The sequence below is a fragment of the Thermobia domestica genome, chromosome 1 (assembly GCF_964235325.1).
Source record: "Thermobia domestica chromosome 1, izTheDome1.hap1.1, whole genome shotgun sequence".
NCBI classification, from domain to species: Eukaryota; Metazoa; Arthropoda; class Insecta; order Zygentoma; family Lepismatidae; genus Thermobia; species Thermobia domestica.
The window spans coordinates 60,520,609-60,543,018 of NC_137454.1; the positions used below are offsets into that span (position 1 = coordinate 60,520,609).

A 22,410-nucleotide genomic window follows, 5' to 3' on the forward strand; every position below is an offset into this window, starting at 1 on the left:
TACAAAAGAAAATAATTTAATATATCACAAAAAATTAAAACAACTGATATGCAATGAAATCTTTGCCATCAAAACTGAAATTCACTCGAAGACATCACTGTAACAGACCCGAAGTCAGTTTCCAGTAAGTATCACTTGTGTCATAAATAGTCACAAATGCTCTTCATATTACGAAATCCCTGATGTCACTCGTATTCCTGTGCCAAGATCTTCAACAGCTCCTTCTTTGAACTGAAAAAAATATATATAGATAGATATATATTGCTACGAATCACATATAGTGTGTGGACCATTTATCTTGATACGCCCTTGTAACTTTTAAACGAATGTACACAAAACGCTGATTTTTTGTAATATTCAAATATTAGAAGAGGGACATTCTTTGGTACACTCTTTGATATCACAAAGTTAACAATGTTGCCAACTCAACATAAAGTTGTATTTTTTCAATGGTAATACGTGACATTATTACACGTTTCAAATCTACATGTTAAATAAAAACTTACTACATTACATTTATTATTCAGTGTAGCACACTAAGGACGCTACAATATTACAAAACATCCAAATTTTGATGACTTCTGCTGCAGTAATAACTGAAGTGAGGTGGACAGAGAAATGGACACCCAAAGTAATTTAGTGTCTAACATTATTATCGTGATATGATGGATTTCAAATAAATAAGAACAGTTACAAAGGTGTGAAAATTTGACTTTTTCTAAAAGCCTTTATTTCGAAAAACTGCTAAGACAAGTACTTACCTCATCTAAATGGATAGATGGTTTTCAATAAATGCGAAGATTGCGATGACATTTAAAGCAATTTGATATCTTAAACTGTTATGAGGATATGGTAAAAACTATTAGAGTTTGCAACACTAATTAAAATTATGTAATTCCAATAACTTCTTGTAATTATCCCTACCAAAACGTAATATTGTAATACTATAAAAGCAAAGTATATAAAAAGTTGTTTTAAAATGTCCTCACAAATATGCCATCTTTAAATAATGTATCAAATTTTACTATTTTTCCACATTGCGAACGGTTTGTAAACGTCATTATGATCTTTATGTCTATTGGAAATTATGTACGTAATTCGATGTGAATATGATAATTATCTAAGCACTTTTCCGAAATAAAATTATTTGAAGTCAAATATTAATTTCTTATAACTATGTTTCAACTTGTTCGAAATACGTAATATGATGACAGTAGTAGTAGTAGACACAAATGTACTACTATGAGCAAAATAAATGACGCGTCTCTTTATTTTGAAGTTTTTTGAAAATATCTCCGTTTTCTTTATATGTTCGAAATTTCGGAAGGTTTCCCCAGCAGGACAGGTTAATAACAAACCCGTTTTTAATATTTGTGTTAGATATTAGCTTAAAATAAAGAAATTAGAAGCAAAAAACATTAAATCGACAGAAATCTCGAGAATTACCAACTCTGCTAAAGTGGGAAATTTTCAAGAACGCGAGGGAATTCTGCAGTTCAACACGAAGCAGCGACATCTATGTCATTGAGAGAAGCGTGGATTAGATCTACAAACGAAAATTTTAACGAAATATTTCTAGTATGTCTTATTATATGCATTATCAGCGAACTCCAAATATATGAATCTATGCTAAGTATTAACGTATAGATAGTGCAAATAGTGTAAATTACCTATGGAAAAAGACGAATTGTTAGCCCAATCGTAATGAAAAATCGTCTTTACTGTAGAACAGGTTCAGCTTACGTAAGAAAGCAAATAGCTCAGTTAGATAAAGCAACGAGTTTGTATACCGAAGGTAGACGGTTCGAATCCCGTGGAAGTACTGTTGTCATTTTTATCACTAAGGTTATTTATTTATTTTTTATTTGGGAAAGAATCAAAATGTAACATATGTGTAAAACTCATGACGATACCAAAAAAAAAAAAAAAAAAAAAAAGTTTGGATATTTTGATAACAGATTTCCCTATTAAATGTTTAATTTTCTCTATAAATATTTGTCTTAAATTGAAATTGTTTTGAATTTACTACTTAAGCAAAGTTGCCCGAAGGAGGAGAGCTCAAGTAATAGATATTCTACGTAAAAGCAACCTATTGTAGAATGATGATGCTTCTTACCTTCAGCACATAATCTTAACGTTAGAGAGTCAGAGAGAGAAAAATCCTGTTTTTCCTCCCCTATGACCACTCATCTTAAAGCTCTATCTATAATGATTCGTGTCACATAATTTCGGCTCTCCAAAGACATTCATATTTATTATTATTATTATTATTATTATTATTATTATTATTATTATTCCTGAATATGAGCCAGAGCCCACTCTGAAAAATTGCATCTGGCGTTCTGAGTGAAAGTTCTATGGGACTATTAGAAAAATATATTCCCGTTTCCACGCTGATGGTAGAATTTCTTAAACAGTTATTGAATTACGTTCGAAAGGTAGGCGTAAATAGCGCCCCCGCAACAATGTGGCGTGGGGACCGCACAAGCTGCAAGGCCAAAAAATATACAGAAAGTACGCCGGGGCGGAGCAGGCCAAATTTTCACACGGGCAAAGTGACCTTTTGGCGCCCTTCCCCTAGTAGTAGCCTATATTTTACATTTTATCATAGTGTTTTTAATAGTTTAAACCAGGAGCGTCATTTCAGATTTTGCTTTGGGGGGGGGGGGGGGCAAGACCTCTTGATATAAGTAAAATTTCGCGTTTTTCACTGATTTACTACTATTCTAATGATAAAATCTATATACATCTCAAACTCAGGGGGGGCAAATGCCCCTCCCTGCCCTCCCTAAATGACGCCCCTGTTTTAAACCCATTTTCAAAAAGAAAACCATTACCTAGGAAAACTTCACAAAGAATATGGTCCGCTATAAACAATACCAACTCCAGCCCCTCTGGTCTAGTGGCTAGCACGCCTGCCCTCTGTGGTACCGGGTCCAATTCCCGGTGGATTACTGTTGAACGATAAAAGTGGTTCGGATTCCACTATAATTAGTATCCACATCTCCCTTGCCCATTAAGGCATAACCGTGGAACGCTAAACTCAAGCAAACAATACTTAATTCCCGGCACTCTTTATTCTACATGCCATCTCTCAATTTTTCGATACAGCCCCCTTAGTACTATGAAACTCTCTTCTTCCATAGTGAAATGTAAAAAGATCATATAATTGCCACTACTTTACAAGAATATAAACCAAAAACGTCAGTAGAAAGCACATTGTAAAATTTACTTTTTGAGGCTCGTTTTGGTGCCCCTCTTTCTCTGGCACCCCGGGCAGTCGCCCGGCCCTTAGTCCGCCCTTGAAAGTACGGACGCATAACTAAGGACTGCGGAGGAGAGGTTAACCTTCATGTTATGCCACTGGTTTGACGTGTTTGAAATGTTCAGTAAGTGATCGGTTAGTGAAATAATTTCGACGGTTACTGATGTTTAAAGTTTAGGTAAGACAAAGCTACCTAATCAAATACATTTGATATCGCGATGTCACAATTTGATTTTTCCTCACATAAAAAAGATAAAAACAATAGTAATAAAAACCCTTACTCGTACTGGGCTCCTAACTAACTAACAACCTAATTCTTACAGACTAGTTGCTCTGACCAACTGAGTTTGGATTTCTTACGCGAAAGAAGTCTGTTATATTAAGAGGCATGCTTTTCATTATCAAAACTGTTCGAAGTAATACGAACATGGCTTAAGAACAGAGACGGAACTGAATTACCACTCGATTGACCTTGAGGGCAAATCACCAAAGCGTAGCTATAAACGTAAGTTCCAGCATGCATTTCTCTGGAGTTGTGTTCAGTATTCCTATCTGCCACTCATGCTTGTTCGTAGGAGTAATATGTTACAAACCTAACCTTTCGATAGAGCACAATGACAGAGAATCAGAGGAAAGAAACTCTTGCCATTGTGAACGTGGGATACCACACTGTGCAATAAAACTGACGCGTCTCCTTGAAGTGATATTTCATCGAAAATAACTCGTTTTCCTTTATATAGTCTATCCGAAGTTTTTGAGGGTTTCAAAATGAGGAAATGTTACTGACAAACAAGAACGCATTTAGGGGTGGGTGTAGGGGGTCCGGACCCCCTCTGAAACCCCAACTTTTCTGTAAATTTAGCCTAATTTTGGGGATTATCTTTTAAAATTTTATTACAATTTATCCTAATATTGAAGTCGGACCCCTCCCGAAATAAATTACTGCATACGTGTCTCTGACAATTTTCAATATATTCGTTAAATAATAAAGTAAAATAACTAAATTAGGAGCAAAAAGCTTTAACACGGGCTAACTTTTGTCTACTGCCAATATTGCTAGAAGGGATATTAATAGCAAAAACTGCTAGTCAATGCTAAACCTTGGAACGTCATCCCGAACAACAAGTCTATTATTGAGAACTACATATGAAACATGTTATTAAAACTTATCCAGCTTTTATCTGGCATGAAATTATTATATACACCAAAATTCACTCTCCTAAAATGTGTATCTAAACAATGTACGAAGCAATGAAAATTTTTTATCGAAATATTTGGGCAGGAAACTCTAACAGCCAGCCATTTTATTTAAATCGTAATAAACCCTGTAACCGTACGTTAACGTGAGGACAAAGCTTGGTCCATTGGTAAATTGTTTGAAGAATAAAAACTCAATGTTCGTAGGTTCGAATCTATCCAGTCACCACAACATTTTATTCTTATGTGTAACGATGAAATAAGAAAAAAATGTATAACCGTTAAGACAAAACTTCAACCAAGTCTGAAGAGAACAATACTAAAATAGTAACACAATGACGTCAACCAAAAATTATTTCATGTAGCGTTTGGACGAAATTACAGCTGTTAACAATTGCAGAAATAAAAACAGGCTGATAGCTGTAATGCAATCTAGACTTCTGAATGCATTTACTTCCTGAAAACTTCCGTCTCGTCATTGGTATGCCGTTAATCATTGTAAAACCTTTCAATTGGAAGTGAAATGACACAAACTAAAACAGTTTTAAATCAATAAATAATGTCTATGTGTAAAAGTAGGTGTCTTTTATCTGTAGTTCTGAGTTCCTTTTACTTTGAAGTGACAAATGAGAGAAGAAAGTATGGTGTTCGAAAAAAAAAATCAAATTTGAGATTTCAACGAATTTATACGTATTATAGCCCCTAACACCGAAAAAGTTATTTTTCGATACATGTCTATCTGTTCGTCCGTCTGTTCGCTACACTTTTCTGTGCACTCGCCTAGAGGCCATACCGTTCAACTTATCTGCACCAAATTTTAGTTTAAGATTTTCATAGTATTTCCTATAGTTTTTTTATTTCCCTCCTACTCCCAAAACAAGGGTAGTTTCCTGTACGATGAAAATAGAAAAAAGATATTTTCTCATAACTGGCTCTAACGATCTTGTTTTCTTTCTTTTTTTATAAATCAATATTTAATTAGCAACCCTATTTTGTGGTATAAGGCATTTATCTGAGAAAAATCTACAAGGGGTAGTTTATACTAAGGGGGTGAGCTTTTTCTCAGTGATTTTCTCAAAATGGACTCAAATGTTTTCGTTCATATTTCATAAATAAAGATTTCATTAATAACTTATCAATATGGCATAACTCGTTTGTCCTAAAAAAATGCGAGGGGTAGTTTATTCTTGGTGGAGTATTGTCTGGGCGATTTTCTCAAAAACGACTCAAAAGAGTTTATTCATATTTCAAAAATAAATATTTCGTTAATAACCGAACAATATGGCAAAACTCGTTTGTCCTGAAAAAATATGCGAGGGGTAGTTTACTCTTGGGGGTGTTTTTCCTCCACGGTTTTCTCAAAAATGAGTCAAGCAATTTTGTTCGTACTCAGAAATAAACATTTCATTAAAAACCTAGTAATATGGAATAACTCGCTTACCCTGAAAAAATCCTCAAGAGATAGTTTATTCGGGGAGTTATTTTTCCCTCACGATTTTCTCAAAAATTACTCGGACAATTTTATTGATAATTCATAAATAAGTATTTCATTAATAACCCTATATTTTAGTATAAGTCATTTCTATGAAAAACAATTACAACGGATAGTTTATTTTTGGGGTCAAGGTTATTTCCCCGACAATTTTCTCGAACGACAGGCGATTTTGTTCAAATTTCGCAAACAAATATTTCATTAATAACCAAAAGTATATCTTAACTCATTGTTCGAAACAATTCACAAGAGATAGGTTATTCCTGACGTGTTCTTTTTGAACGACTTTCCCAAAGTGACTCATTTGATTTTTTTCATATTTCATAAACAATGATTGCATTAATTGGTCTATTATATGTCTAATGAAAATGTGCTCAAAGTGTGAGTTAGTTTTGTAGTGTGGATTTTCTTCAATCGAAGTTTTTTATTCGATAATCTGACATTCGATGTATTTGAATAATACGATAATTTTATTCGTATTATCCAAATACACACTTCAATAACAACTGCGGCCTAACACAGTTAAGAAATTGAATTGAAAAAGTTTAGTGCGGTGGCCCTGTAATTGAATATTTTTTGAGAAACTCCCTAGCTTTTTGTGGTAAACTTAGGATTTTCTTTTTCGAGCGACAAAAGAGAGAAGAAAATATAGTGATTGTGAAAATAATATCAAATTCAGATTTCAACGGATTTACATGTTTCATGGCGTCTACATACCGAAAATGTGACTTTTCGACACCCGTCCTTCCGGTCCGTCCGTTCGGCACACTTTTATATGCACTCGCCTAGAGGCCATACCGTTCAACTTATCTACACCAAATTTTAAACTTAGGGTTTACTTAGTATTCTTACAGGAGCTTTTCCATTTTTTCCTACCACCTAAAATAAGTGTGGTTTACAAACAGCCGAAAATCGAAAAACGCTATTTTCTCAAAAATGGTTTTAACAATTTTGTTTATTTTTCATTAATCAATATTTAATTAACAACCCTATATTGCAGTACCAGATATTTCTCTTAGAAAAATTTACAAGGGGTAGTTTATTCTTGGAGGTGACTTTTTCTCGACGATTTTCTCAGAAAAGACCCTGGCGAATTTTGTACACACTTCATAAATAAATATTTGACCTTACAACATGGTATAAGTCAATTGACCTGAAAAATATATGAGTAGTAGTTTATTCTTGGACTTGAATTTATTCTCAGTGAGTTTCTCAAACACGACCAGTTGGCAACCCTGTATCTCGACAAAGAAGCTGAATTCGAAAACTGCAAGAGGACCATTTGTCTCCTTTTGATGTCACGAATCACCTCCCGAAGTTTGTGGACATCTTTCAGGTTCACCCTTAATGAAGCTTCTTTTCGAAAAGTTAACTATTAACTTTAGGCATTGTTTATCTTTTTTTAAATCACAAATGTCGTTATTAATTTTAAGGCAGAGAACTACTTCTGAGAGAATAGATCTTGAAAGATAATATTAAAACTTAGACTTTTGTTTTCGAGACATTCCAGACAAGACGAGACATTTTACAAGCTATCTCGTGTCCAAAACATTTGCCTCGTATTATCTTGGATGTCACAAAGCGCGTCTTGTCTCTTTCTCGAGACATGTCTTATCTCGTGCGCATTCGTTAACACTTGGAAAGGATTATCTTTCTACTCAAAGCATTGTTTTTATAATGGTTGCATATTTATGATAATTGCTGTCCACATAAATTACAGTCCTTTCAGTTGAATTAATTTTTATTATTATTATTATTGAAATTGCAATATCTAGTTTAACGTTGGTCGATTATGCACCTACGCTAAGGGAGAATGATGATGAATGAAATGGTGAAATGAAGAAAGTGGGAGGAAAATGGAAAATCTCAAGAAAACACATACCCATGCACACGGTATTTGTCCACCTCAAATTTCACTTGGCGCGAAGTGGAATCGAGCCACGGACCCCATGCACCAAAGGTGAATGCTCTATTATTATTATTATTATTATTATTATTATTATTATTATTATTATTATTATTATTATTATTATTAACAATAATAATTGTAGCGAGCTCAACGGGTTTCAACCGTTCGACTTAACCAACGTTTGGGTGCCTATTCGTTCGTCGGCTCCATGAGAACTTCTCATAAAAGACATTTCATTTTAATGAAACTAGTAAGTGCCTTCTTTTAGCTCTGCGAAGTAACTATTGCTTGGAATATGAATCTGCAAAACATAAGAGGTAAAATTAACCAAATGGTGCAAGTTTCCACTTATATATACAAAACAATTTTGCAATATCAACTACGTGAATCTTGTCCCATAAAGAAGCCGAAACCCCTACACCGAAGAGCCCTCCGAGATTTGATCATTGTCCACACGGACTGAAATTGTCATTTGAAGCCAAGGCTTTAATATGAAGCCAATAATTTCTTTAAAATAGACGGAAAATTCGGAAGTTATAAGCATTTTCATATTTTTGCCTTTTCTTATAAGGGAGCCGTAGCCCCCTATACTGAAGAGCCCCCCCCCCCCCGGAGATTTGATCATTGTCCACTCGGACTGAATTTGTCATTTGGAACCAACACTTTAATACGAAGCAAAATATTTCTTTAAAATAGACGAAAAATTCGAAAGTTATAAACATGTTAATAATTTTGCCTTTTCTCATAAGGGGGCCGTATTAGCCTACACTGAAGAGCCCCACGAGATTTGATGATTGACCACTTGGACTGAAATTCTCATTTGAAACCACAACTTTTAATATGAAGCCAAAAATTAAACTTTTACATCAATTTAAACTGACTGGGTTCCGGTTCCCCCCACTATTGTTTAGTTTAGTTAAGTGGTAATTTGTGACAGCTTCACATCATCAAAAGAATGTTTCACTTCACCTCCCCTCCCCCAGGAGTTCGTGCTGGATCCACCACTGGAATCAATAGACACTCTTCCTATTCTTTTTGTCACCCTTGATTGTGTAGGGGCTCCCTCGTACAAATAAAGAAGCGGTAATATTACAATCAAGGGGCGCTATATATTAGGTATTTTTTTAGTTACCTACCCCTAACCGCACAGGGCCATCTTTCGTAGAATAAAAAATATTACGTGATATTCCAATCATGAAAGGGGAGAGGATGCTGTAAATATATTTCTTATTCATTTTGTCTGTCCTGCTTATCAAAAATTACTTTCTGTTGGAAGGGTACTGAAATGAGAGGGGCAAAATAAAAAGTCGTACCCCCTCCTACATGGTTGCTCAAATAAGTACTAAAGAAAGCATTTTAAACTAAGATATTTAAGATTTAAACTAGGAAACTAAGATATCCTTACATTATGTAAGGATGGCATATTCAGGATTATTATTATTATTATTATTATTATTATTATTATTATTATTATTATTATTATTATTATTATTATTATTTGAATGGTTTTGGAGCACCGAAATTTTGTGAGACGAACAATGATATGTAGAGGTTTAAGATGGGTGGTCATAGAGGAGGAAAAACCAGGATTTTTCTCTGTCTGACTCTCTAACGTAAAGATTATGTGCTGAAGGTAAGAAGCATCATCATTCTACAATAGGTTGCTTTTACGTAGAATATCAATTACTTGAGTTCTCCTCCTTCGGTCTACTTACCTTATGTAGTAAATTCAAAACAATTTCAATTCAATACAAATACATTGTAAAACTTTTCCGTAATTAAACATCTAGGGAAAATTAAACATTTAATAGGGACATCTGTTATCAAAATATCCAAACAAGTAGATAGAAGAGTATCTAGTGAGAAATATTGTGAAACTTTATAAAATTCTCCAAATTAGAATTAACATTTACTGGGAAACATTCGTTATGCGCCAGCGAGCATATGGTGAGCAGTGAGCACAGGGGAAATAATTACGAAACTGTTTGCAAACAAAATTAGGGACGCTAATGCAAGTGCGACAACGGCATTTTTTCTTTTTTTGGTATCGTCATGAGTTTTACACATACGTTACAATTTAATTCTTTCCCACATAAAAAAATAAATAAAATAACCGTAGTGTAGAGATAAAAATGACAACGGCACTTCCATGGGATCGAACCCGCTACCTTCAGCATACAGACTCATTGCTTTAACTAACTGAGCTATTTGTTTTTTTACGTAAACTGAGCCTGTTCCGGTAAAGACGATATTTCATTACGATCGTCCTACCAATTCGTCCTTTTCCATAGATAATTTCCACTATTTGCTCTATCTTTATGTTAATACTTAGCATATATTCATATATTTGGAGTTTGCAGATAATGCATATAATAAGACATACTAGAAATATTCGTTAAAAGTTTAGTTTGTAGATTTAATCCACATTTCTCTCAATGACATAGATGTCGCTGCTTCGTGTTGAAATGCAGAATTCCCTCGTGTTCTTGAAAATTTCCCACTTTAGCAGAGTTGGTAATTCTCGAGATTTCTGTCGATTTAATGTTTTTTGCTTCTAATTTCTTTATTTTAAGCTAATATCTAACACAAATATTAAAAACGGGTTTGTTATTAACCTGTCCTGCTGGGGAAACCTTCCGAAATTTCGAACATATAAAGAAAACGGAGATATTTTCAAAAAACTTCAAAATAAAGAGACGCGTCATTTATTTTGCTCATGGTAGTACTTTGGACACAAATGTACTCATGTCCAAAATTATTGTCGCATGTCTATAAATATGTTGTTCTATTAATATAATTTGATAATGAATTCGCTTGGTATTTCTTATAATGATAGTATGTGTATAATCGGTAAAGATATGTATGTGGGAAATTTCATGTCAAAAGAGCAGCAAATAAGAACAATCAAACTAAAATAAACTTTATTGTCCATTGAGCAACATTTTATTTTACTCATTATAATTTTCATATTTATAACTCTGTTCCTATTAAATTTACCACAAATATACAGATCTCGATTATACACATAGTATCAGTATTAAAAGTACGCTGCAAAATCATTATCAAATTACATTTTTACCAGAAGATAGTTATAGATATGCGACAATCATTTTGGACATGAGTGTACATTACTCTATCCGTCTCATCTGCGTAATTACAGTTGTAGAATCCTCTAAAAGTTCATTATCTAAGCAGTGTTCGAAATTGATGCCTTCGAAAAAAGTCAAATTTTTAGTCTCTTGTAACTATATTCCTATTCATTCAAAATACATTATTCCATGATAATAGTATTAGCCACTAAAGTACTTAAGATGTACACTGACCCGTCTGTTTCGGTTATTACTGCTGTAATGGCCACCAAAATTTGAATGTTTGTAATACGGTAGCGTCTTTAGTGTGCAACATTGCTATTGGTATTGCAGTGTGTGGTACTACATGTTCTTTTTATATGTAGTTTTGAAATATGTAGTAATCTAATGTAGTGTTATTTGAAAAAAAAAAATATCTTTATGTTGGGTTGGTAACATTGTTAACGTTATGGTATGGTAGCACAGAGTACACCAAAAAGTGTCCCCCTGTCTATACTTATATGGTACAAACTTTCATCGGTTTTTTATTCATTTGTTTAAAAATTACAAAGGAGCATCAACATGAATGACCCACCCTATATAATCGACAGAATTAATCAATAATTTTAATTTTCACTTTTATCATGCAAATAAGTTATCACTCCAAAAATAATGTGCAAGAACATAGCAATATAACATACAAATTATGTATATTAAGTTTTGTGAATATATATATATATATAGATAGATACGAAAACATACTTATATGGTGACCAACATAGAAATGCCGGCGGCCGATTTAGTAGCTAATATACGAACAACACTGCTGTTATTACCAAGTAGTTAAGTCGTAATTGATCTATCACAGTTATTATTGTCCTGTTCGTTATGAACTACCTCACACATGTGTTCAAGTTAAGTCAAAAATTAAAATTTCAAAAGTTCCGGTAATTATTTTCCGATTATTTTAATTGTACTATTACTCGAAAAGATATACATCTTCACATTCTTTTGCGAATACCTTCCAAACGAATTTATCTCTGCGTTGTACACAGAGTAAGGTTCTCTCCATGGCAAATAAACTGAACTCAAATTGGTCACCTTGACTCTTCCCAAAGTCACTGAAGGACGTACACTCGGACTATGAATATATACACTCGGGTGGAGCGAAAAAATGACCGAGACCCCGAGTGAAAATGTATAAATTCATTATTATATATTCATTAATCTTTAGACGCCCGCCAGAGATTTTAATAAAATCGCAGACGCTCATATTGGGGGCTCTGGTGATCCCCCTAATTATCAGAGAGTTATGATTCATACGCCGTTGAAAAGCTTAGCAACCACAGATTTTAACGAGGTAACAAATTCATGCAATTCCCGAGTAGCGTCTCTAAATCTTGAAAATATTCTGAAACGTAACAATCTTGGCTCAAACCTATTTCCATCTAATTAAAAATTATATCTGTACTTATATGGTCTAAACAGTTTTTTCTTTCAGTTACACTAATAACCTACCTATAATACTTTTTTTTTTTTTTCAAAATTTTCCGACGGTTTTCAAGTTTGACCTTGAAATGATTCTGTAATGGCCTTGACGGGTCAAGAAAAGACATAATCGGACATTTATATTCGGACATTCAAAAACATTTATATACTTTTTGTTCAGATTTTTGAACAGTTCCCTCTATTTGACTTTCAAATGACCTTGAACCTGATGCGATGGAGGTTAACCGACCTCGGATTTTGAATCAGCGACCCCAAAAACCTTAGTATACACTCGTAAGACTCGTTCATACTTTATAGATAAAATGTCAACCTAATTATTATTTTCAGTTTACGAAGGAGCGTATGCCTTTAAGTGACGATAATAATCAACGGATATCTTAAAAACGTGAGGTTTTCGGGCTTCGTGCCCATTAAGACTTTTCATCTAGGGACCTAAATACACAACATACTGCAATACCAGCCAATTTAAGGGAAACCGGATTTCCATAAGCTCTGAGCGGAGTTCTTTGCTCCTCCAATATAAGCAAGAAGTATAAATACAGTATATTATCATGTAGTGGCCTACTTCATTGTTTCACATACCAATTTTTATGAGCGTACCCTCAAAGGGGAGGGGGAGAGAAAAGCCCCTAAGAAACCTGCTTAAAAAAAAAAACACGACCTTTACCTTCCTCCCCCCACCGTGGTACTCCATATATATATAAAATGCAACTCCACACATACATAAAATGCACAGTAGTGGAAAACTGCATCCTTCAGGAATACATTGGTACCAAAATCATCTTCCTACCTTATTTAGGAGCTGAGCTATTGAGATTTAAAACCCCGACGCAGCAGTTGCGTCAATGGGCGTTTAAAGGTTAACCATGCGTGTAACTTAAAATTTACTGTTCTATAGTCTAACTGGCATTTGTCACATAATCAACCAGTAGACTTACTCCAAAACAATCTGTGAAAGAGGAATTCAATGAGCAAATAAGTTAGAAATCAAAGAAGTACATTCGTCCTTCACCTCTCATGGTTCATCGTGTAAGATTAAGCTGTAGGCACCTTGTGTGAACTGGCCAAACTTCATTCTTTCAGGTTAGTCATAAAAACCTTTACAAAGATGCTCTATAGAATAACGTGTTAATATTATTCTGTCCAGAGAGAGGACAGAAAGATTATACATGCCCTTCAGTTTCAAAATCACTCACATATTACGTAAAAATGGCGGCAAGTGAATTCTTTTTTTAGTGCCAAAACAAGAGATAAATTCAAAGAAGTACAAGGGAGTACCCTTTTACTGGCTAGGTTTGGATGATGATCCTACACGAAACATGCATTCTAATCAAATTTTGAAGTCAATCTCCAAAGGCAAGCTATCCAACTCCATAACCCTTAAAAAGTAAAAGAGAATATATTATTCTTCCCCGAGTGAAAATGTCTGAATTCTCTCCCGTCTGAAACTTGAGAAAATAATTTGTGCCAAACGATAAACACACATTTGGAACACATTTTAAGAGCTCCCTCATAGCTATATCGTTGGCGTATCCGTCTTCTTCGCAAGAGACTCGGGTTTGATTCCCGGCGAAAGATCATCTGGTTCGGATCCCACGTTACGCTATAGGTCCACAACTAACATATTTTAACTCTAACTTCATTTGAATTTGTAATTACAGGATATGGCACAATTCTTCAAACTATCGACTCTAAATTCATCTATTAGTGATTGCAGGGCTCATAGCGAGACACTTTTTTAACTAAAAGTTACTTTTTTTTCAAGTTGGTCACTAAAAGTTACTTTTTTTTTTTTAATTTGTCACTAAAAGTTACTTTTTTGGGGGGTAAAGTGACTTTGCTGTGATTTATATTTTGCATTGGCAGTTTTCTAAGAAAAATATTAACAAAGATAAATGGAAAAAGGCAGAAACTTGTTACTCGTTACTCTTCTGAAAGCTTCAGTACTTGCTGCCACATGTGAAACTGTCAGTTTTATTCTCACTTCAGCTTTTATTCTTTCTAAGGCACAGTGAATGGTTGGTGGTTGCTTAAGCTCTCAAGGTGGGGTTGAGAACCCTTCTGTGTCTATTCTTTCTTCTATCATAATAGTCTTTTAGTTTTCTCTCGTAATAGTTAACGCTCCGCTCAATGTTGTGTGTGTTTGTGTGGTTCATCATTTTCGTCTTGTGCTATGCTTCTTGTATGTTCTTCTTAAGAGTTGGTGAAGAATTTGAATATCTCATGGCTTTGAGAACTCTCAATGCTAAGTTAAACACGTATAATGTCTGGGATGAAATAGGCCAGAATTGGTTCCACTTACTCAGAAGCTTCTTACATCTTCTAAGTCTGCTTACCATAACTACAAAGCATATTTAGAAAACCAAGAAAGGAGGAAGCTCAAAAACAAGAAGTACAGAAGAAAAGATGAAACAAAACAACAGAGAGAGAGGTGATGGAGAAATTGACAAAGGAAAAAAGGGGCATGATGAGATTTTGGTCACTTTTTTGTGTGCTTTTGGTCACTTTTCAACTATTTACAAGAGACCAGACCACTATGAGCCCTGTGATTGTTATCTTCATTCCTGCATTTTACAAGTTGCCCCTGTTTTATAGTACTTAATGAAATCCAATAAAGAGCATTAGATTTCTATTCAAGCTGCACAATGCACAGTAGAAAGTTACTGAATCGGCAATTGTGCTATGGTTTCATATTAGTAATTTTCACGAATACATTGCTATCCACAATACGTTCTTCTTAGTGACTCCGAAACAAATCATGTCGATTTTTTTTTCTTTCTTAAAGATATGCGGGTGCATGCGTACTCTTAAACTTTGGGACAGACACACTCCACATAATTCGAATTGTGGAATTTGCAGATTTAGAAAAGAAATCCTATGTCAAAATCAAGGCTAAACACAATTACAACTGAAAAGTTTATACATAAGATTCATCACGTGTAATTTTCAAATATTTTAGCACAATCCTAATTATCGGATATGGATACGCTGTGCTTTGTAGTACTCACATATTTCTAGCACTGTATAGCAACGTTTTTGAAATTGGTTATGTGTCCTTTGCATGTTGTTTATAAGTGCAAATGTTAAATTAGGTTAAACTGACCGTATCCCTAAACTGTACTTTAGAAAAAAAAAAGTACTGATTGACACTATATAGTTTCTGACACTCCTTAAGAATAAACAAATCAGACAAGTTATAACATCTAAACAACTTGGATACAGTGCAAGAGTGAGACCTTCCAATCCTTTATCTATACGCACTTGATCAGTACCTGCATTGAACACGCCACTGTCCCCTGCCAAAATTGGCACTGCTATCTTGTTCACCATATACAAACTATACTAATTACTTCTGTCCATAGTATGATCTTAATATCTATTAAATAAAAAGAAGTAATAAACTTGCATACATATACAACCTAGTAGCTTTTCAGAAAGTTTGGTGATTATTTTTTTAACTTACAACACCTTCACAAGAAAAAAAAAAAAAGTTTCCAAACAGCAATATTAAATGATTATCACACAAAAGGAACTTATCTTTGTCAATTATCTGTTACCATGCGCGAACTACAGCACATATTTAATATTGCATGTACTGAATATACAGGGTTATTCAAAAAGAAAGAACAGATTTCAAACATATATTTCTTCCAAACTACAAAAGATAGAAACATGATTCGAACGTTACTTGATTAAGATAAGTTTACAATTTAAACAGCCCGGATAGAAGTTCCAATCACGGCCGCATTGGCGCTGTTGTTTGTTGTTTGTTTGTAGTGAAATGGCGGCGTCACCACAGGAGAAGTCTTTTTGTGTGCTACAATTGGCAAAACTTGAGTCCATTGTTGCAGTTCAGCGAGCATTTCGCCGTCAATTTAATAAACAACCGCCGCATCATAAGCAAATTTACGAGTGGCATCGAAAATTCGTAGAAGATGGTTGCATCTGCAAAGGGAAAAGCACGGAACGTCCACGCACATCGAACGAGAATGTCGAGCGTATTCGTACACTTTACGAAAGGAGCCCAAAGAAATCCACATCACGTGCAAGCAAAGAACTTAACATTCCTCAACCAACGGTATGGAGTGTTCTAAAACATCGTCTGCACATGAAGCCATACAAACTGTGAATTCAATAACTAGAGACCAGCTGATTCATGTGTGGCAAAAAATGAGCCACCGTTTTGACATTTGTCGTGTAACACACGGTGCTCATATTGAATGCACACCATAATTATTAACAATAAATTGTAAACTTTTCTTAATCAAGTAACGTTCGAATGATGTTTCTATCTTTTGTAGTTTGGAAGGAATAAATGTTTGAAGTCTGTTCTTTCTTTTTGAATAACCCTGTACAATCTCGGTTTAGTTAGATTAATTATGATTACTTGTAACAAAAGCTTCTTCATACAGCCTTTTTTCTAAGCTGATTACAAGTTTCAATGATACGTGTGAAAGTTTGAACCTTAAATAACTAAAACTAGAGACAAAATGACATATTAATCTTACGTAGTATATTTCTTCTTTTCTAAATTCTGATGTTTCCATGTAATAAATACAATAAATATTTTACATAGAATTTTATTCGCCAAATTGAGATCGGGATGGTAATGTTGGCATTAGCACTAGTAGTATGCATTTTCAGATAAGTGGACCGGTGGGAGAGAACCCATAAAAAAATCTAAATAGTCATCAGACCTATATCAATCCAACTTTGATTGTTGGCACAATCCTGTGAATAAGAAGGTTGCTGACGCACTTACTTGGGGTGATGGGACGCTATGCACTAGAACGTCATAAAGCCACTTAATATGGTAACTGTATTAGGGGAAACCGACCATAACTCAATAATGGAGTGCTCTGGTGCGAGGGATTCCTGATTCGCTTCCCAGCCATGCAGTTTGTGTTGGTCAATCTTGTGCCCTTGGATTTTCTCAGAATTGTCTGTTTCCTCCTACATTCTCATTCCAATAATTGTTTTATGATCATTTTTTATTGATCATCCGTTTCTTTTGACTTAAAATATATACACATGTGATGTTGATTTCATTTCATTTCATGGAAACCAACTACAGCAATTTAGGGAAGGTAGTACGGATGTGAAACAGATTATGTTCTAAGTATTTGCTGAAACCATGGGCGGCGATTAGGGGGGGGGGCAAAGGAGGGAAGTTGCCCCCCCTCTTTTTCTGAAATGGCCTATTAATGTATATAGTTTCAACCAGGGAAATTTGTATATTAACATTGATATACAAATATTCAGATCATGTCTTGCCCCCCCCCCCCCCACACACACTTTTAACGTCCAATCGCCACCACTGCCTGAAACCATGGATATTTATGTTTCGAAATAAACTTATCCTCTGTTTACTTACTCTTAGCTTACCTAGGTAGTATGTCTGTCGTGTAAATTTTCACAAAAACAAATCGCCTCTGAATTGAGATATTACACGCGTACCATTAAAGATAGCGTGTTATACCTAACTTTAAAATAATAGGAAACCATTTATTTTTTCGTGAATTTCAAATAACATTTTAAACATGACTTGACCGCCGATACGCAGATAGATAGCTAGGGTGTCTACTAAAATTCCAAAATGAAATTTCGTAACTTTTTCGTAACCTTTCCTTTACCAAATCATAAAATTTCCTAACATTTTCAATAGCGAATTCGGGTGCTAATTAGGCCGAATTTTCATCCATGCGATAGAAACGTACTTTGCTTGCGATTTGGTAGCATCTAAAGCCGACCACAGATATTTTTGGTGGTGAATTTTGACGTTTTATAGAACAAAATTTCCCAATCTGTACTTACATTTGCACAGTAAAAAAACAAATAAATAAAAATAATCGTGACTCAAACGCTAAATTTTGTGACTTTTTCGTGACTTTCATGACCGTTTTCTGATTTCGTGACTTTTTCGTGACTTTCGTGTCCGATAGACACCCTGATAACGCACAAGATATTAACACCAAAACTGGATGAACGATGAATCTGGTTTTAAAAAAAAATGCAAAGAATTTTATAAAATGATTAGTGAAAGTTGTGAAAACATTCGAAATTATAATCATCTACATATTTAATGGCTGTTGAACTTGAATTACATTTCTCTAATTCATCTTTAAGTGGGTTCATCTGTTTCTTATTCATTTGTTCATCGAAACTCTTGTTCCAGGCCCGTATCAATAGCTGGTTTGTAAGCAACTCGTGTCTGTCTACATTTACAAATACAAATTCTAATACTTACTGCCTTAAAATCCAAAAACATCTCCTTAAAAGCAAGGAAATCTGAGAACGTGAACAACATCTCAAAAACTTCTCCATCCAATTCTTCTTTCCTTCGCCTGTAAATGAGATTTTAATAAATACCAGAAACTTATAAAAAATGAAGGGATAGTACGCAGTTTCAAAGAACATAAATATATAGTAAGATCTTTCATATCTCTAAACTAGTGTTTTATTTATTTAAGTTATATTTCATGGATAGCGACAAAGCAAAATAGATGTATAATACAATTGTATATTTTAGACATATTTTCTCTGTCCTACTTAGGATAGGGTACTGGATCAAATTGAGACGCCGAAAACTAAAAAAAAGGTCAGAGTGCTCAAAAGTGCAGGGAGGATCTTAACCTCCAAATGGTAATCCTCATTCTAGGATCGCTCAAATTACGGTCAACGTACCAGTTTCATTTTCAAACTTCTGACAATATTTATGAAATAACTAGGTATGATAACGTAATTTCCAAATAAACAGACTGAACGTTATGATTTGAAAATTCTTTTTTAAAGAATCTATTTGATTATACATATCTTCAGGAAAAGAAAACCTACACCTAATTCAGTAAACCTAGATTTAACGGACTTCGAATCAACGGAAAGAATTTAGTTAATGCAACAAATGTAGTCGCACGAAAGAAGCTGTTGAGCAAAACTTCGACCAGATTTTTAAAAGATAAGGCGGGAAATGTGATTCCAACGGCAGCTTGAGGTTTCCTTTCACCCTTTTAGTGCGCAGTTGTAAGTAGCTTTTAATTACTAACATAGTATGTACATCAAATATTTTATGTTTACATTATACAGAACAATTTGAAGTGTAATATCCTATTTTAAATATTATTCAAAACACAATTCGCGATTTAACGAATTTTCGGTTTTACGGACACCCTTTCACTCCAATTAATACGTAGAATGGACAGGTTACTAGAGTTTCCAAATGCATTCGATACATAAGTGTATCTTCTTCAGTCAAGTGAAAGGAAAGTAAAAAAAGCAAAGAAGAAAAGTTTCTTTCGAAGAGACTCTCGTCGCTAGAAAATTCAAATTACTGAATTTTGTTCTCGTAGAAGTGTGTACCCAGACAGATTTCACGTGTCTATTCCATAAGACCGAGATTAGGTAACAAACACTCGAAAATATACTTCTGATCATTTACACTAAGCTCTATTTTCATTCCCTTTAAATTTTTGTATTAACTACGATTATTACCATAAATTTACTTATTTTATTTATTTATTGAACAAATTCCCAGATATAGCATAATTGTGCCATTTTACACAGGGAAGTGTCAACAAGCGGGAAAAAAGAAAAAGAATTTTAAAAAATAAACAACAACAGTAACATCAATAGTATTAACAAAGAGTGCACAAGTAATATTATTTAGCCAGCACGCGTTTTATTGCTCTTTCAAACACCGAGTAGCTCGAAAAAATGTCCACCTCACTTGTTAGATTATTATAATAGTTGGGTACTCGGTGAAAAAGAGACCTCTGTATAATTGTCAACCTAGGGCGTGCAAGATGGAATAGGTGGGTATTCCGGGTTTTGCGGGAAGGGACATGTAAGGATAGTTGTTGAATTAGGGTTTCTGATCTTAGGTTCCCATTTACAATCTTATGAAGAAACTTCAAATCAGAGTTATTTCTGCGTACTTCCGGCATCTGGATATTAAGATATCGCAAAATTTTCTCCTTAGGTAATATTCGAAGGGCGGGAACACGAAAACGTACTATTGCAATAAAGAAATTGAGAACAGACTCAAGTCGAGAGAGATGTGTAGGTGCGGCCATGGCCCATATGGGAGAGCAGTATTCGATCTTGGGTGCTATTAGAGTTTTATAGAATGTTGTTAATGATGCCACAGTACGTAGTTCAGTGAATCGGTAAAGAAGCCCCCAGCATACGAATTAATTTCTTAACTATTGAGGAGATGTGGTCAGAGAACGAGAGTTTCGAATCAAAGATGACACCAAGATCATTATGACTGGCAGAATGTGTTATAGGGGAATCGTTAATATGGTATTTGGAGGGAACAGGAGACTTTTTCAGAGTAATTGTAATACCGTCACATTTCTTACTGTTAAGTTTCAATTGCCACATTTCACACCAGTCTACAAGATAATTTATGTCTTCCTGTAGGACAATTGTGTCATGGAAACATGATATTTCTCTATATAATTTGCAATCGTCAGCAAAAAGCAAAAGGCCACTAGGATTAACTGATAGGTGAGAGTAGAGATCGTCCATATACAGGACAAATAGCAGGGGCCCTAGTACGCTTCCCTGAGGCACCCCCGAGATCACAGGTTGGGGGTTAGAAGTCGCCCCTGAAATAACAACTTTCTGTTTACGGCCCTTTAGATAGCTGGTAATTAAAGAGAGAAATTTACCATGTACATTAAACCTATTGGAAAGCTTGTGGAGAAGAAGAATATGACTGACAGAATCAAAGGCCTTTGAGAGATCAAAATAAATGACATCTAATTGAGTATTGTTATTTATACATTGAACTTACAGGAAAGAAAAGTACTTAAGTTTGTGAGACTTGAGCTTTTCTGTAGAAAGCTATGTTGAGATGTATGAATGTAAGGCGACGTGAATTTGAGAAGCCTGTCTTTGATTATTTTTTCGCAGATAATGGATATTACAGAAAGAAGAGATGTGACGATGTGTAGATTTTTTTTAATTATTTAGTTTGTTTTATTTTATTATAATATAGAGATTTGTTTATGTTAATTTTGTAGTGGATGTTATAAAGAAATATATTTGAATTATATTATGATTTTTATGGGAAAAGTGGTTTAATTTAGGGGAATGATAATATTATTTATAAAAAGTAAGTTTATTATTTAATTAAAATAGTAATATATAATAATATTTGATTTAGTGATTTAATAAAAGTAATGGAATATTTGATAGTTTATTTGATAGATTGATATTTTAAATTATATATATATATATTGATTAATAGGTTAGAGATTGAAATATTAAGTTAGAAGAAATGGAAGATGAAATATAAGTATGTGATAATAGTTTGTAATTTTGAAAGTTTTATGGTAGGTATATAATTTATTTTGAAGTATTGTATGATATTTTTAAATTTGAATTTTATGATGTAATAAGAGATTATATATATTTTATAGTAGTATTTTTGTAATTTTTAGAAATTTTGATGATGATTTTGTTTGGTTATAATTGATGTTTTGAATTTTTGTATTTTTGTATTGGAATTTTTGAATTTTTGTATATTTGTTTGAGATTTTGAGGTCTTTTAATATTATTTTTGAGGGTTATATTTAAGTTTTATATTTGTTAGTATATTTGTTTTATTATTTTTATAAATATGGAAATTTATTGTTTATTTGTATTTTGATTGGTTTTTAGAGATTGTTGTATTTAAAATATGTGGTGTGATATATATGTATATATGTAGGATGATTATGAGTAATTTTTGATAAGTAAATTTTTTATAAAATTGTGTAGCAAAAGCAATATTAGTTATTTTTAGAAAGTTTTATGTATTTTTTGTTTTTGTTGTTAGTTTGTAGCAAGTTAAGAGAGAGAAAATGTTTTTTATAATGTATATTAATTTAAAATAGTTTTTTAAATTTTTTAATAAAGAGTAATGTAATTATATTTTTGGATTTAGTGTTATATTTTTATTGTTTTATAATTTTTGATTTTGAAAATT

General features: G+C 33.7%; 1 protein-coding gene across 1 annotated transcript in view; it reads right to left on the minus strand.

The window, feature by feature from the left end:
- The window catches only part of LOC145685217 (ADP-ribosylation factor-like protein 2-binding protein), a 49,887-nt gene continuing 27,477 nt past the window's right edge, over positions 1 to 22,410 (minus strand). Inside the window, exons 5-6 of the mRNA XM_081757579.1 lie at positions 18,688 to 18,784; positions 1 to 231 (exon numbers count right to left, since the gene is read on the minus strand). Of these exons, the coding sequence (XP_081613705.1) occupies positions 169 to 231; positions 18,688 to 18,784 (160 nt within the window). The 3' untranslated portion in view covers positions 1 to 168. The remainder of the gene's footprint in view (positions 232 to 18,687; positions 18,785 to 22,410) is intronic.